General features: G+C 33.8%; 1 protein-coding gene and 2 long non-coding RNA genes across 3 annotated transcripts; all 3 read left to right on the top strand.

Annotated features, from left to right (window-relative positions):
- The first annotated feature begins 1,902 nt into the window (after window positions 1-1,902).
- Window positions 1,903-4,551, top strand: LOC114409532. The gene is made up of 5 exons (XR_003666108.1): window positions 1,903-2,063; window positions 2,224-2,314; window positions 3,910-4,110; window positions 4,195-4,413; window positions 4,508-4,551. It is a non-coding gene; the product is annotated as an uncharacterized LOC114409532 (long non-coding RNA).
- A 930-nt stretch (window positions 4,552-5,481) lies between these two features.
- Window positions 5,482-6,370, top strand: LOC114408143. Its single transcript, XM_028371243.1, has 3 exons — window positions 5,482-5,522; window positions 5,611-5,849; window positions 5,931-6,370. Exons 2-3 carry the CDS (start codon window positions 5,677-5,679, stop codon window positions 6,100-6,102), a joined length of 345 nt encoding a protein of 114 aa, XP_028227044.1. The 5' UTR covers window positions 5,482-5,522; window positions 5,611-5,676; the 3' UTR covers window positions 6,103-6,370.
- Window positions 6,371-6,380: 10 nt separating this feature from the next.
- On the top strand, window positions 6,381-6,848 carry LOC114408142. Its single transcript, XR_003665829.1, has 3 exons — window positions 6,381-6,425; window positions 6,528-6,623; window positions 6,705-6,848. It is a non-coding gene; the product is annotated as an uncharacterized LOC114408142 (long non-coding RNA).
- The last annotated feature ends 10,261 nt before the right edge of the window (window positions 6,849-17,109 follow it).

Raw genomic sequence — 17,109 nt, 5'->3', positions numbered from 1 at the left:
TAAAAATTAAACTAAATTTTTAAAATGAATTTTTTAATTTTAGTTTTATTATTTCATGATTATCAATTAAATATAACACACATTTATATAAATTATTTGATATTAGTTAATTTGAAAATATAAAAAAAACTGTTTTTAATAATAGAGTTTAACTTTTATAGAATTTTTATAAAATGTTGGTAAAAAAAATTATATCATAAAAAAATTAAAATCTTTTATTAATATATTTTTATTTAATTATTATAAAAATAAAAATTAGTTTTTTTCTTCTTAAAAAGGTAAATGGAGAATATTGTTTAAAAATTCTATGAAATCCTACTATGTTTTTATTATCGTATTATTTTTAAATTTAAAGTAAATTAAAATATTTGTATATATTAATTTGATATATTGAAAGTATATGTTACAGTGGTTTAATTTAAATAATTATAGTTGTCTTATATATTTGTAGGATTTAAACAAAATAATATTTTCATTATTTTTAAACAAATTTTTTAGAACAAAAATAAAAATATTTTCATGAGACACGAAAATTATGTTTTAAGTCTTTAAATTTAGAGTTAATTATAATCCACATGTAATTTATTTTTATTACATTTGTCATTTTTTTATTATTTATAACCTCATTTGTTAATTATGTGAATTTTTTGTTAATAAATTTAATAAAAAAAATTATTTAGGAAAGAAGAAACAAAGAAAAAGAATTATATTTAAATAGTGATGAATTTTTTTGGTCAGAAGTTATTTTAATACTCAATTAAATAATTTTTTTTAGATTTACTTAATAAAACTTTAAATTTTAATTCACGAACTAAGTTTGAGAAGAGGAAGAGCATATTAGGTCTGGTAACCAGACACACTCAAGAGGAACAAAACACGCCAACAAAATAAAACATAATGAAATATCAATTAATTTATTAACAAATTATTAAATTATTTTCATGAAATGTCAATTTTCTTTCATGTAGGAAAATTTAATGGGTTATGTCAAAAGTGGAAAACATAATGAACTTGTTAATTGATAATGGTATGGTGACATCCCTAAACGTGTTTTCATGAACAATTATATGTTATCGTATTAAAAGTAAAAAATATACCTGGATATTAATATGTGGCGATGAAGATAATCAAAGATTATTTAATACTAAAAATATTATATATAAAAAAGTATTTGACAAAATATAATATATGTAATCATGTAGCTTGGATAAAAAGTTGTCATTAAAAAACAATATATATATTAATTTATTTATGTTTTAATTTATAAAATAAAAAAAGTATCTGAGTAACACGGGGTATGGGCACTAGTTTTATACATCCAAAAACCTTAAATTCTATTTCTATCTATTGTTTCATAAAAACAAATAATGAAAAACATGAATTTTAAGATAATTATAATTATATTATAAGTCATTTGAAAAACTAAAACAAAAAGCTAATCTTTAATTCAAGAAAAAAAAACAACAACAAAAAAATATTGAAAGTTGAAACAAATTCAATTATCGGAATAGAAAATTAACTCACATTATTAATTATCGAAATAGAAAATTCAACACTATACTCATAAACATACAAAAAGAATGAAGTTTAAAATGATTAGGCTAAATTTTTATTTTATTTTTTCTTTAATAATTGATTCATAATTTTATTTTTTTTGTGACTTTAGTATTTTTTCTTTAAAAATTTACAATTTTAACCTAATAGACTAATACTCAATTTGCATATGTTTATTTCTTTTATTTTTATATTTAATTAATTAAATTATTTTTATTGTACTTTTAGTTAATATGTTAGCTAAAAATACTTGCCAAACATATATTAAATGTATATTCTATTTTCGAGTGAATGGCAACATAAAGGAAAAGGATATTAAAAAAACAAAACAGCAGCAGCAATTAACTAAATGTCAAAGAGGAAAACAAAAGTTTTATATTCTTTTTTCAGCAGCAGCAACAATTACGTTCTCTAAAATTCACTCCCAAACCCTAAACCTCACACAGCACACAAAGGTTCGCTTTTGGTCAGTTTCTCCGCCATCGCAGTAGCACTCATAGCTTCGCTAGGTCAGTTTTTTTTTCTCCGTTACCGATTTCGCTGCACACACACCTTATTCTTTCTTTCCATGTTTTGTGTTCGATTGGATGTGCCCTTTGCAAAAAGGTTTCGATTCTCCTTTGCAAAAAGGGTATTAACGGTGGTATTGTCCATTTGATTACTGTGAAGGGGGGCAAAACCAATCGTAGTCTCTGAAGTCCAAGGGGGCAAAACCAAGGAAATTTCAGATTGGTGACTGTGACAACACTTGGCTTAATTGGTAATTTCCTCAGTCAGCCTCATTTTTTGTAGTTTAAAATCTTGGGCTTTATTCAATTAATTGCAAAGTAGAAAGAGCATATATATGGATTAAAATTGTGCCTACTTTGGAACTGCCTGGACAACGTGTACTTCCAACTCAATGTAATATCTCTGGCCTTCATCCAAATGTTTCGTCAACATTATTGAGGAAATTTAGAACATATCATTACAATTATAAACCTTGTATAGTGTGAGTCATGAAATTAATTTTATGATTTTTATATAAGCTTTATACGTGTATAATTGAAGTGTGTGTAAAATCCTTTATTTGTTATGATGATGTATTGAGATTGAAATTATGAGGTGCATGTAATTAAAGCCCTTCATATCTTAGATTTTTTTTATTCCCACTGGTAATAAAGGAGAATTGATAATTTTAGTAGTATTTTTATTACTACCACATGAGATTAATTAATACGTGTGATTTAGAATATTACGTGTGTACTTTTATTACGTGTGATGAGTAGTATTTTTATTACGTGTGTATGATTTAGAATATTTTGGAATACTTGCTTTGGAATTCGTATAGTACTACTACCACATGAGATTAATTAATAGCCATGATTTTTATATGTCTGCCCTTTGTAATTAATAATCGTTCTGCTAATAGCCACAATTTAAATGATTTTTTTATTTTATCTTTAGTGTTTAATTTTACAAATACTTCTTTATTTTGATCTCAATATGTTTAATTATGAATTTAGTCCCTAAATTATTTTGAATGGTTCAGTTTGGTTCCAAAATTTTAAAAGATTCAATTTGATCATCAAGTACTAAAAAATAAATTATTTTAATTCTCAAGTTTTTATGAACTTGAGGATCAAATTGAACCATTTAAAATTATTTAGGGACCAAATTAATTCATTTTTAAGGACTTGAATATCCAATTGAACCTTTTAAAAATTTTGGGACCAAATTGAACATTCTAAAAATTTTGGGACAAAATTAAAAAATTTAAAATAATTTGGTGACCATTTTGATAATTAAGTCATCCTAATAATATATTGTATATAATATATATTTGATAGTTGATAATAAAAGTTAAAATATAATAATAATATTAGTTATGTCCCAAAGTAGTTTTCTGTTTAATAACTAACATTTAATAATTTTGTACTTGGGAAGAAAAGAAAAATAGTGTACCTGGCAAATATGCCTTGAAGAAATTGTGTGAATTCCAACTCCTTATTTTAAGGCTGTAACCCAAAGAGTATTGGGCTGAAATTGAAGCGCAATATGTGATTGCGAAAGTCTAGTTCCTTAGGCTGTTACATATGATGCTGAATTGATTTTATATTTGGGTATAGAGCTTTCAGGAGGAAGTACTCGTATCCTCTTTGGTGTGAAACAACAGAAGCTAGTCCTGAATGAGAAAATGCTTGTTCAATTTGAGGTTTCTTATCTTATTATTAATTTATTACTACTGATAAAAATTGTCCAAGAAATCCTTTTCGGGTCTTGAGTTCAGTAAGCTCTGTAAATCTTTCTAAATTATTTCTTTAACTGCCAATCATTTATAAGAAAAATATGTCCCAAAAGTTGTTTTATTTGTAGATCTATCAAAGGGCTGGATTCAATGGATGCTATATAGGTTTGGTCAACGTCGATCCTGCTACCGGCAAGGCCGACGGTCCCCACAAGAAGAAATTAAGAACATATTTGGAGATTGTCGCTCGTGATAAGGTCGACGTCACATATGACACCTGGAAGGAAGTCCCTACTGCTCAGAAGGATTTGATATGGGAGGATATTCAGGTATTTGAGTTTTCTTCGTTGATTTTCTTTAATAGTCTAAATTTGTTATTTACTTACAATAAAACCTAATTTATTGTTTGTCAGACGGAATTTGAAATCCCTGAAGCTTCTGACGGTAGGACAAAGAAGAAAATTCTTCAGATTGTCGGCGAGCGCTGGAGGCAGTTTAAATTTGACTTGACTAGGAAATGGGCACTTGCAGCCGACAAGGACGGTGTGGACGACATTGTCTGTGAAAAATATGGCATTAGCAAGGAGAAATGGGCCCAGTTTTGTCAGACCCGTAGAGACCCCTCATGGGAGGTATGTACTTTGTCATTTTAATTGTTTTCCACAACAAAATCACTTCTTATAATTTATTGTAATAATCATTTTCATTAATGTTAAACTTTTGCAGGATGTGCGGAAAAAGGCACAGGCCTCCCAGAAGCAAAACACTGCCCCCCACGTATTGTCTCGTGGGGGTTATGAATATTTAAATGAAAAGCTCATGGATGAGAAGACAAAGAAAAGACTAGAAGAAGCTGCCTAGTCTGGAAGCACTGGGAGCATCATTGACCCTCCATCTCCCATCAGACGCCACGTGAAATGGAAGATGGCCCGCACGAAGAAAACTGGACAGATGACGTCTGAGGCAGCAAAGGAAATAGCTGACAGGATTGTAAATCATTTTTAATTAATAATTGTAATTATCTTTGTGTATTTTGTGAATTCCTTGGACAAATATGTGTTCGGTACAAGATTCTTTGGACGAGCAGGCGTCACAGGGATCGTTCGTCCCCTATGGACGTCAGGATATCCTGACTGCTGCCATTGGGCGACCAGAGCACCCTAGTCGTGTTCGTGCTGTTGGAGCCGGTGTAACCATAAAGCAATACTTTGGATCGGCTTCACGAACATCCCGCAGTTCTTCCTCCATGCCTCTTGAAGACCTAGAATAGCTGACCCAACAAATCAGAGACCAACTGGAGGAGTCAATCACAGAAAAAGTGACTCGAATGATGATGGCATCCTTCAGCCAGATGCAGTCCCAGTTTCAATCTCAGATGCAATCACAGGGACTTGCATTACCTCCAGAGCCAGAGGTTGGTCCCTCAGGTCCTCGTGTCAGCACAAAGGATTGTTGTCTTGCTCCCTCAAGGAACGATCCAGGGACGTGTGACTCAGACAAATGCGGGCTATACATTGAAGAAAATCCTTCCCGCCTGGTTGCCTTAGGAAGACTTTATGAGGGATCCACAACAGTTCACAACATCCCTTTGTTGCATGGCCAAGTCAAGGTTGGTGTTGAGGAGGTTAAAGATGCAGAGGCTTTCGTTCCTGTACCCACTGACGAGGTTACCTTAGTGGGGCAGGCACTTAACACCTTCCTTGTTTGGCCAACACATCTTGTGAAGCGTTTATCAGAACATGTATTTTACTCTGATTATATGTTTATTTTTTTCAATTAATTTGTTCACTGTAATCAAAACTTGCTAATTAACTATGTTTGATCAACAGGCAGCTGTGTCTCCAACAAAACCTTCAGAAAGCCCGGATGAAGAGGTCGATGATCCCCTGTACCTGATGACATTGACCATCCCACAACTGTTTTTGAAGCCTCTCCAGGTTATGTGGGATGTTACCATATTCGGGGTGTTTAATCAAAACTTCCCGTTGTATATAAAGCACAAAGATCTCTCTGAAATTGCACACGGTGGTCAATGTCTCAGCATATCTGTTATACAGTTGTGGATTCTGTAAGTCATTTTAGATTACTGTTAATTACCAAAGTAATTGTTTTAAATTCATACACAATTAACTTTGGCTTAACAACACAGCCATCTGACTGAGACAAGTGTGCGAGCGGGGCATTCTAATATGTATGGATTCCTCGAGCCACAGTCCATTCAGAGATCTGGGCAATCACAATTTGAATCCGAAAGTTACATCAAGAGTTGGATACAGAGTTCAAAACGAGATGTTTACCTTGGAGCCTACCTGATTGGGTAAGTCAAACACAACAATTGAATTTAAATAATCTATACTACTGCAATAACCCATATTTGTCTCTACTGCAGTGGACACTGGCAAATGGTCGTCATTCTGCCTAAGGAAAACCTAGTTGTTTGGTTTTGTTCTTTACATAACAGGCCAGACAACTACCTTAAGAGAATAATTAACAGGTCAATATTGTTTTCAATGCATTTTCATTGGCTTAACTCAACAACATCAATATTTTAATGTTCCTCATATTCAACACTAGTGCTTTGAAAGGACTTGATGATACTCCACAACCTAAATCTAAGGCTGCTACTAGGTGGATTGTTGTTAAGGTATGTGATTTAAATAAAAGTTCTACTTATATATATTTTATGTGTGTGTACACTAATTGTATTTAACGTTTAATTAATATCCAAATTTCATTATGTATTTAGTGTAATAGACAAAAAGGAATCACTGAATGTGGCTACTACGTGATGCACTGGATGCCCATGATAATCTTAGGATCTTTCAGGAATAATTGGGAGACGGTAATTGTTTATTTCAAACAAAGTTGGTTTTCTTATAATTGTTATTACATTATTAATTTATTTTTTTATTTGATCATGCAGTATTTTAATTAAGTTAGACCATTGGAAGCAGAGAGATTCAAGGCGCTTCGCATCTAATGGGCACATTATTATCTAAAAGTTAGAAATCAAACATAGGATGTTAGGCAACTATGTAACTTTAGGTTACTTAATTAGTTTACATACTTTGCATTACATTTTTTACAATTGTTGTTTCATCTTAACATTGAATAACCTTTGTTGATAGCTAGTTTTTTTGCTAAAACCTATTTGAAAGCAGAATGCAAATGATATATGTTGTGTGCTGTGTGGTCTGATTTTAAATTTATAGGTTAAATTTTGGTTTTTGTTTTTGTAAAAACAGAGACATTATTTTAAAAAAAATTCCTAAAAACAACATCGTTTTTTTTTTATAAAAAATCGATGTTAACTGTCAATAATAACACATTCATTAACATCGGTTTTTTCAAAAAATCGATCTTAACGTTAACATTGGTTTTTTGATAAAACCGATGTTAATTGTCAATAATAACACATTCGTTAACATCGGTTTTTTTACAGAAACCCGATGTTAACTAACATTAACATCGGTTTGTTGAAAAAACCGATGTTAACTATCAATAGTAGCACATTTGTTAACATCGGTTTTTTGAAAAAATCGATGTTAATTGTCAATAATAACACATTCGTTAACATCGGTTTGTTGAAAAAACCGATGTTAACTATCAATAGTAGCACATTTGTTAACATCGGTTTTTTGAAAAAACCGATGTTAATTGTCAATAATAACACATTCGTTAACATCGATTTGTTGAAAAAACCGATGTTAACTATCAATAGTAGCACATTGGTAACATCGTTTTTTTTTACAAAAAACCGATGTTAACGTTAGTTAGTATCGGTTGTTTGAAAAAACTGATGTTAACTGTCAATAGTAGCACATTCGTTAACATCGGTTGTTTGAAGAAACCGATGTTAACTGTCAATAGTAACACATTCATTAACATCGATTTTTTACAAACAACCGATGTTAACTGTCAACATTAACAAATTCGTTAACATCGGTTTTTACAGAAAATCGATGTTAACTAACATTAACATCAGTTTTCTGTAAAAAACCAATGTTAACTGTCAATAGTAACACATTGGTTAACATCGGTTTTTTTTTACAGAAAACCGATGTTAACTGTCAACATTAACACATTCGTTAACATCAGTTTTTTGAAAAACCGATGTTAACTTTCAACATTAATATACATTTTTTGGGTGTAATTCATATTAGCAACATCGGTTATTTATATAACCGATGTTGGTAATTTTACGTTAACATCGGTTTTTAAAAAACCGATGTTAACGATAATACTATTAACGTCGGTATTTTCAACATCGGTTCAAAAACCGATGTTGAAAGTCATAAATAACCGATGTAGAAAGCATATTTTCTAATAGTGATGGTACACTTCTCAATTTTCTTCTAGGATCATCTTAGACCTTAAGTACCTAGACATAGACTTCTTTAATGATGAGACATTTGATTGTTATCAAGTGTTTTAAAACTTTGGATTAGTTGATTTTATGTCCTTAAAATTGCCTTATTATCCTGAATAGTTAGAGTCTTTTACAGTAATTTAAAAATTCAGGATGATATAATTCGCTCTGAGGTGCATGGTATTTCTATGATCATTGATCAATCTTTGTTCTTTTTATTAACTAAATTACCCAGTCAAGGTGCACCTTTTGAGAGCACCATTGTTGATGACTGGAAGTTTGACTATTCTAGTCATGATGCTCGCCGCATGGTATGTAATGACCAAGCTGATATGACCGGTAGATTGCTAGCCGAATCATTAACCTTTGATTTTTGCATCATGCACTATATCATAGTTAGAATTTTGCTTCTCTGTTCTTCTAATCTGGCTCAAGCCTCTAAGGAGGACTTGATTTTGATGTGGACTTTCCTTACCGGTCGTCAGATCGACCGGGCTCACTTTCTTAGGTATCGAATGAATAAGACATTACGGGCCAATGCACCTCTTCCGTATCCTCAATTGGTCACCCTTTTTCTCAGTCATTTTCAAATTCCTCTTGATGATGAACCTTTTGTTCAAGTCAAGCGATCTTTTGCCATTGGTGCTGGTGCAGTAACTTCATTTGGTTACCGTAAGGATCGTGACGGACAGTGGTTAAAAAAGGACGCTCAACCTCCATAAGACGAACGTACTCCCTCTCCTCTGCCTCAATGAGATGATTCCTCAGCCCTTATGAATGAAGTTCTTTCGGAATTACGGGGCGTCCACACCTATGTTGGCGAACACTTTGATTCCTTGGATGGTCGCTTTGAAGGAATAGATACCCGCATTACCCAGCTTGAAGAGGATGTGAGTTATCTTCGTCGGTGCTTTGACCTTCCACCACCTTCCTAGTTTTAGATTATTATTATCTTTTATTTTAAGCCGTGTATTTGGCTATGCTTTTTACATTATCATTTTCTGAACTTTAGTTATATTTCGGTATTTGGCACTTAATATTTTATGACTGGATTATATTTGGTTTTTGACTTATGAATGATTATGTGAACTTTAGTTATATTTGATTATTATTCATCCGCCTTGTGTTGCTTACCACGTACTTTGGCTTTTTGATGTTGCCAAAGGGTGAGAGAAATGGGGTGGTTTAGAAGCTTAGAAATCAAGAGATCATTAATTCCAAAACATAGGGAGAGTATGGAATGAGTGAACGTAACGTTATTTCGTGCATATATTCTATCTTGTATCTTGATTTCAGGAATTTAATTGTCATCATAAAAAAGGGGGAGATTGTAGAAGCAAAGACTTTGACTTTGATGTTTTGATGATGCCATATGATCATGCGCTTCTCAAGTTTAATTCAAGATGCATCATCAAGAAGATCTCTAGTGATTTAGGAAGTGAATTCCAAGTTTAAACAGCAAGAGGTTTGGCCAAAGAATATGAGTTAAAATGTTTTTTTCAAGAAATTTACTCTTTGGTAATTGATTACTAGAGGATGTAATCGATTACCAGTGGCCAAAATGATTTGAAACTATTTATAACAATCATTAGAAATTTGAATTCAAATTTTACAATGTGTAATCGATTACCAGCAGTTATTGAACGTTTTGATTCAATTTTTAAAGAATGCAATCGATTACACAAATCTTGTAATCGATTACTAGAGGAGAATTTCAGAAAATAATTTCCAAGATTCACATCTGTTCAAATGATTTTTTAATGGCCATCAAGGGTCTATTTATATGTGACTTGGAACACGAATTTGCTCAGAGTTTTTCAGAACAGAAAAGGTCTTATCCTCTCAAAAGCAAAATTATCTTATCCTCTAAAAAATTCCTTGGCCAATACACTTGCAATTCAATAAGGAATTATTTTGAGTGCTCCATTGTTCAATCTATCTCTTTCAAGAGAGATTTCTTCTTCTCTTCATCTTATTTCTGAAAAGGAATTAAGAGACCGAGGGTCTCTTGTTGTAAAACAATCTGAACACAAAGGAAGGGTTGTCCTTGTGTGGTTCAGAACTTGTAAAGGGCTTTTGCAAGATAGTGGAACTCTCAAGCAGGTTGCTTGGGGACAAGACGTAGGCACAAGGGTGTGGCCGAACCAGTATAAATTTGAGTTTACATTTTCTCTTCCCTTAAACTCATTTATTTATTATTGCTTATTGCTTCTGTTCAGTAAGTTTAATTTACATAATTATTTAGTAATTCATTTTGAAAGGAGTCTTGGGTTTTGGGTTAAAATTAAAATAGAATTTTTATTTAAGAAAAAGTTTGTGATATCTTAATTCAACCCCCTCTTCTTAAGATATCTGAGGCCACTTGTTTAACACAAAACACACTTTTATAAATGAACTTAAGGCTTTAGCATATCCGACGATGGTGTTTGGTTTGCTTGCAGAGCAGGAAATGTTAAGGACAAGAAGAAGGTTCATTTTGTGTGTGAGAAGGAGAACTAAGGTGGTCTGTTCTCTTTCGTAAACGTTTTTTTATTATTATTTTTAAATAATAAAAAATAGGTGATGTGACCGCGTCCGAATAGTAGGCCGTGTCCAATTGCGCATTTCTGGTGACCCAACCGTGTCTAGCGAACTCAAACGCGAGTCGTGTCTGAATCCATATCCAGTGCGATTCCAACGTGGGACACGCCCCTGCGCGGCTGCATCCGTGCTTCTAAGGTTGTATACTGCTCTGGTCTCTTAACTGTAAATTAGCTGCTTCTGAATACTGCATTGTTCATTTGTGTTTCTTGTAGTTTTTGCATTGAAGATTGAAAGTATCATTTCCGAATTTTTATTGGTGCATGTGAGTGATAAAGCATTTAATACAGAAATTTGACATTAACAACTTTTTTGTTTATTTGGTAATGTGGTGGATAGAGTACTTATGTTTTGTTATGGTGGTGCCATTTTGCACGTGGTTTCTAGATTTTTCTTGAGTGAAGCTTATTCAAATTCTTTGCCTATATCCCTAAAAACTCAAAACATTAACCCCATTTTCAGAGTTTTTAATCCCACATTCTACAGTTGTTTTACAACAGAGATATTGGAGGGATTTGATGTACAGAGAACAAGTGGCTTAGGTGATACTCTAAGGAAGTATGGTTATCTTACCCAAGAAATTTCTCAATATTACAAATCATAAATTTTTGAAGACAATCTTAAACGCTCTGGGACATGTCCTTCCTTTGATGAATTTATTAAAAGGTGTCAAGACCTTAAAAAAATGACAGTTAGTGATGTATTTAACATGCAGCTTATGCAGGTATTAACAATTTAAAAATTAAATTTTAACTGTTTTTGTATTGGTTGTTTAGTTTGTCTGACTAAATTGATTCCAGTGACCTTGAGTATCTTTTTAATTTGCCAGTTACATCACATCTACATCACCTTCAGGTGTAATTTAGCTTTCATACACTACTTACAAGGCAATTTTCAGAAATCACAGCACAGCTTAAATTGCACACTTAATTTTTATTTTGAATTCAATAGTACTTTGATGCATTCTCATTCCTTTTTTGCTGGATCCTTAAATTCACTGTGATGCTTTAGTGAAATATGATCAGAACTGGCTGGATTACAGTGATATTTTGGTCTTGTGCAATTTCACTGAACGTGCTTTAATGAATTGCGATTTTTTGTAAAATTGGATGAGTAATTCTAATATCTAACTTTTTCATCCTATATGTCATTATTAAATGTTTTTTATTTAAACATTTTGAAATTTGCAAATGCAGGTCCCACAGGTTACGGAGGAGGTTGCCATTACTGTACCGTGTTGGATTTGTTCCCCACGCTTATCTCTCTTGCCCGTGCTTACTCGCTACTCGTGAGTCCCGATTTCTTTCTCCCTAACAGGAAGTCAATTGTCTAGACATGAAAATTTGATTTGGATTGGATGAGTACTTGCTAGGATTTTTGAGTATGGATTTGGATACTATAGTGCACTGTGCTCTATACCCACATAAGTTACATTTTATAACTAGAATTTGAAAGATCATTGGGTAACTTTTGAATTGAATTAAATATAGAACTTTTAATTGATACTTTGTTTTGTTGATTTTTTAGTTTATTTTAGTAAGTGAATAGCTTTCTTGTTTTACTAGTTTCTACAAAAAAATGGCATAAGGGGAGAGAATATTCCATTTAAACTAAACACAGGCAATGAATTTGATGCCAAGTATTTCAATACTCATTCAGTATGGATATGAGATTAAAGCTGCAATTTCCTGATTTATGGATCTGGATCCAGGTCTATTTCTTAACAATGTTATCAATAACAGATGGTGAAAGGGTGAAATTCTGCCATATAAGCATGCCATGTGCCTTATGGGCCCCATGATGGGCCTCCCTTCACAAATTGCCTATAGCGGTTGGCGAAAATTGCCATGTTTGGAATAATAGTTTTTAGAATCTTGAGAGATTGCATTAGTATTTAAGAGCCAGTCTATTTCTTGCTTTTCGTTGAGTTCTTTTCTGGATACTTTGTCACTAACTTTTTCTCCCTCACCCCTCTAATTTTACCCACTCTAATCGTTTGATTTGATAGGATGGTGATGGTAATGCCCAAGAGGAGATGGTTAGAAGACAGAGTAACAATGTGATCAATGCAGTTGCCATAGGAACATTTTTCAATTCGTTTGGGGCAGGCATTTTTCAATTCGTTTGGATTTTTGGTTGCCAATCCACAAATCAAGGTGAATACCATATTTTTTGTACTTTTGTAACTCATTATTGGATGTGTTTGTAAAGTTATTGGGCATTATATTCGAGGCTTAGTTTGGCAACAGTTTGTATAAAATGTGAAGGAGAATCCTACATACACACAACCATATATATAGGGCATAAGGCATTGAGTTTTTTTTTCTGTTTCTTATATATAACTAATCTTTTTTTATACGGCAGCAAGCAATCTTCATTTCCCAACTGATCTTGCACTTGCTTTAAAACTAAAACTTAACAAGATTAATATTCTTTTAATGAATGTTTTTGAACATAAAATCTTGTTATCCTCTAAATAAGAGATCAACGTACTGTCCTGCATAACAGAATTAAAAGTAAAAAATTATCCTTCCACTTTGCATGTCTCACTCTGTTTTCTCACCCCGGTTGCAACTCTTCCTCATTTTAATTTACATGGGGAATTTCTTTTACTCTTTTATGCACTAGAAGACGATAATCCAAACCAACTCGTCATTTTCAAAGTGGATCCTGTTTTGCTCTTTCACTTGCAGTCACACTACAATGGGAATGGTGCGGGAGGGTGTTGTTTTCAAATAGTTAAGTAAACATACTATTAAGATAAATTAAAAAGAGTATTATGGTAAATTTGGTGTTAATAGATTTGTGCGGTTCATCATTCATCAAACGATATACAAGAAAAGTTATCCTATAACTTGAGTTATTGTGTTGTTTTCTTCTTCTTGTACTGCATTGTGTATCAAACATGTTAAAGATGCCACATTGCATTTAGAATAGGAAGTAAAAGGATCGAAACTTGCACTTGCCCGTAATCCTATGATGTTAACGTACCAAAATTATATCAAATGTTTTTGGGAATTTCATGACCCGTCCAATTGGATTTCAAATTAAATTTGATGCATTTGGTTGAATTTTAAAAATTAAATTTGATGTATTTTAAGGATGTGATATCCTAAACCCTATATTTGAGTTGATCACTACTAAAAAAAAAGCTTTCTACATCGCCCTATTAACATCGGTTATAGCTAAAACCGATGTTAACGAAAGCGCGGTGACATTTTTGTAATTAAATGGAGTTACTTAACATCGGTTTTAGCAAAACCGATGTTAACTACTTCATGTTAACATTGGTTATTTAAAAAACCGATGTTAGCATGATGTTAAGATGAATATGGTAACATCGATTTGGGCAAAACCGATGTTAACTTCATAGAGTTAACATCGGTTTTGAGGAAGCCGATGTTAAGGGGTTGATTCTAACATTGGTTTGTTAAAAAACCGATGTAATGTATTTGATGTTAACATCGGTTAACTATATTCAGTTAACATCGGTTATCCTTAAAAAACTGATGTTGTTATGTTTATAAGTTAATAAAAATTGAGATTTCACAAGCCGCGCGCGCTCGAAAACCTTGCCCTCCCTCTTTTCTTTGTCATCCTCCTGCCTGAAATCGCTCTTCTCTTTCTCCTCCCGCCTGAAATCTGCCGGAAACCGCTCCCTCGACACCCACATTGTCGTCGCACAGAACCCCCTACACTGCCGGAAAACCCACGTTGTCCTCGCTGGAACCATCAGAACCCCCTACAATGCCGAAAAACCCACATTGTCGTCGCTCGAACCCCACAGAACCCACATTATCCTCTCTCGAAGAAAACCCTACATACACTATTGCTACTAGGGTGCTGAAACACTCGTGGGTGCTCAAAGCTCAAAGCTTTCTCCGCGAGATACGTAGGTCAAATTCGTGTATGCTAAGTTTCCTTGGGTGTTCATGCTTTATTGATGATAATAATAATACGTCTTCAGTTGCAGTATTGTTGACTGAGGTACGAGGAAAGCTTAAAGTTTCGTGCCATTTTGTTAGATCTCACTGCCATTGTCACTATTTGGGTTCGAGGTAAGCTTGGTCTCTTTTTCATTTGTAGTTTACTTCGGAAACATGTTGAAGTTTGTCTCTATTAAATCTATAGACTGCTTGGAGCACCAATAGAGATAACTAGTGATGAGGATCCTGCTTGGTTCACTATCTCATTATTTTGGAGTTTGGGGCACTTGTTTGGTATGTCACAAATTTTCCAAATGCCTTCCATATAAATTTGTTTGATATATAACTTTTTTGTCATGTGTTTTATCTTCTATTAAAAATATGAAATACGAATGGTGATTATGCCTACTGCATGGTGAGCCTGTAGCTAGTGATGTTCATAGCAGTATTATTTGCATACTTCTTTGGAATGTTTAATGACTAAGGTCTACGTTTAGTTGCGGTGGTAAGAGTTGCTATATTTTTTTGTGGTTTTGCTTATTTTTATCATTAGCAAATTCTCTTTAAGATGTTGGCCTCTGGAATTTGATTGCTGGTCATCAATAATCTGTAGGCTGACTTAGTGGAATATATACCACTGGGATAAGCTTTCCAGACCATAATATCCTGCATATGAGGCTGGATTTGTATATCAGTAATTGCTTCCATAAATGCCACAACTATATGTTGCTCATAATCAAATAGATTCCTTCTCCACTTTAAGCCCCAACACCAATTGCCTTGAGAGAAGCTTCCCATGTTCGAGATGGTACTATTCTGCTGACCACTAATCAAGAACAACTAATTATATTGCTGTTCAAGTTTACAATCATCCCCCAACCATTTATCTTTCCAGAATTTAATTTTTTTCCCCTCCCCCTACCTTCCATACCATATGCTGATGAATAAGATTGAACTCAGGCTGCTGATATAGCTTTCGGAGGTCCTTCCACCATTGAGAATGCCAAGCTTTGTCCCTTCCATTACTAAGATCTGACCAGTCTCCATATTTTGACATTAGTATTCTGGCCCACAACTGGATTGAATTTAGAAATATCCTTGACCCCAAGGCCCCCATCCTCCTTGGGGAGACATATGACATCCCACTTCACCCAAGGGATTTTCTTATGCCCTTGATCACCCCCCCACAGAAAGTTCCTTTGCAAGGACACAAGTTTGAGAGCTATTCTTCGTGGGAGCTTGAAAAAAGATAAAATATATATGGGTAGGGCAGTCAAGACAGAATTAATCAGAGTAACCTTCCCAGCCATAGATAACATTTTTTGATTCCATTTAGATAGCTTAGCTTCATATTTGTTGATCAGAGGTTCCCACACCAAGCTGCTGGTAGACTTTGCCCCAATGGGAATGCCCAGATAATGGAAAGGAGTCTCCATATGTCTGCAGTTCAAAAATTGCGCTGCTTCATGAATCCAATTAGCCCCAGCTCCAAAAATCCCAAATTGGCTGTTTGCAATATTAATCTTCAATCTAGATGCCAATTCAAAACCCCTCAGCATAGGCTTCAAAACAATGACATTGTCCCATGAAGCATGCCCCTCAAATACTGTATCATCTGCATATTGCAGAATATTTACAGGCTCACTTTGCTTCCCTACCATGAAACTTCTGTACAGGTTCTTGGATGTTGCTACCCGCATCATTCCTGTCAAACCTTCAGCCACTATATTAAAGAGCAAGGGGGCTAAAGGATCCCCTTGTCTCAAACCTCTAGTGGGAACAAATTCCTTTGTAGGGCTGCCATTTACTAGGATTGATATTGTGGCAGATTGCAAACAAGCCTTGATCCATTTTCTCCATGTAAGGTTGAAGCCCATCCAATCCAGCATGTAATCCAGGAAAGACCATGAAACAGAATCATACGCCTTCTCGAAGTCCACCTTGAATACCAAAGTTGGCTTCTTACACCTTTTAGCTTCCTCAACAACCTCATTGAGAATCAAAGTTCCATGAAGGATATGTCTATCCTTTATGAAAGCTGATTGTCTTTCATCAATAAGGCCAGGCACCACTATCCTCAGTCTATTTGCCAATAATTTGGCTATTATTTTATACATGCATCCTATAAGGGATATCGGTCTATAGTCATTGAATGACTGAGGGTGATTTGATTTAGGAATTAGGGCCAGAAAAGATGCATTGCTGCCTTTAGGAAAGCTACCATGCACATGGAATTCATCCACAAATCTCCTAAATTCTGGTTTTAACACCCCCAAAAATTCCTTGATAAAGTTAAAATTAAATCCATCGGGCCCAGGGGATTTGTCTCCTCCACAGCTCCACATAGCTTCTTTAAGTTCTTGGTCAGAAAAAGGGGCAGTCATCTCCTTCCTTTGCCTGTGAGTAATCATATTGAAGTGAACCCCATCCAAAGTAGGTATGGAGAAGTTTTC

This window comes from Glycine soja, chromosome 4 (genome assembly GCF_004193775.1).
Source record: "Glycine soja cultivar W05 chromosome 4, ASM419377v2, whole genome shotgun sequence".
NCBI classification, from domain to species: domain Eukaryota; kingdom Viridiplantae; phylum Streptophyta; class Magnoliopsida; order Fabales; family Fabaceae; genus Glycine; species Glycine soja.
Note: the sequence above shows the minus strand (reverse complement) of the source record. Positions and strands in the feature narration are given on the sequence as shown.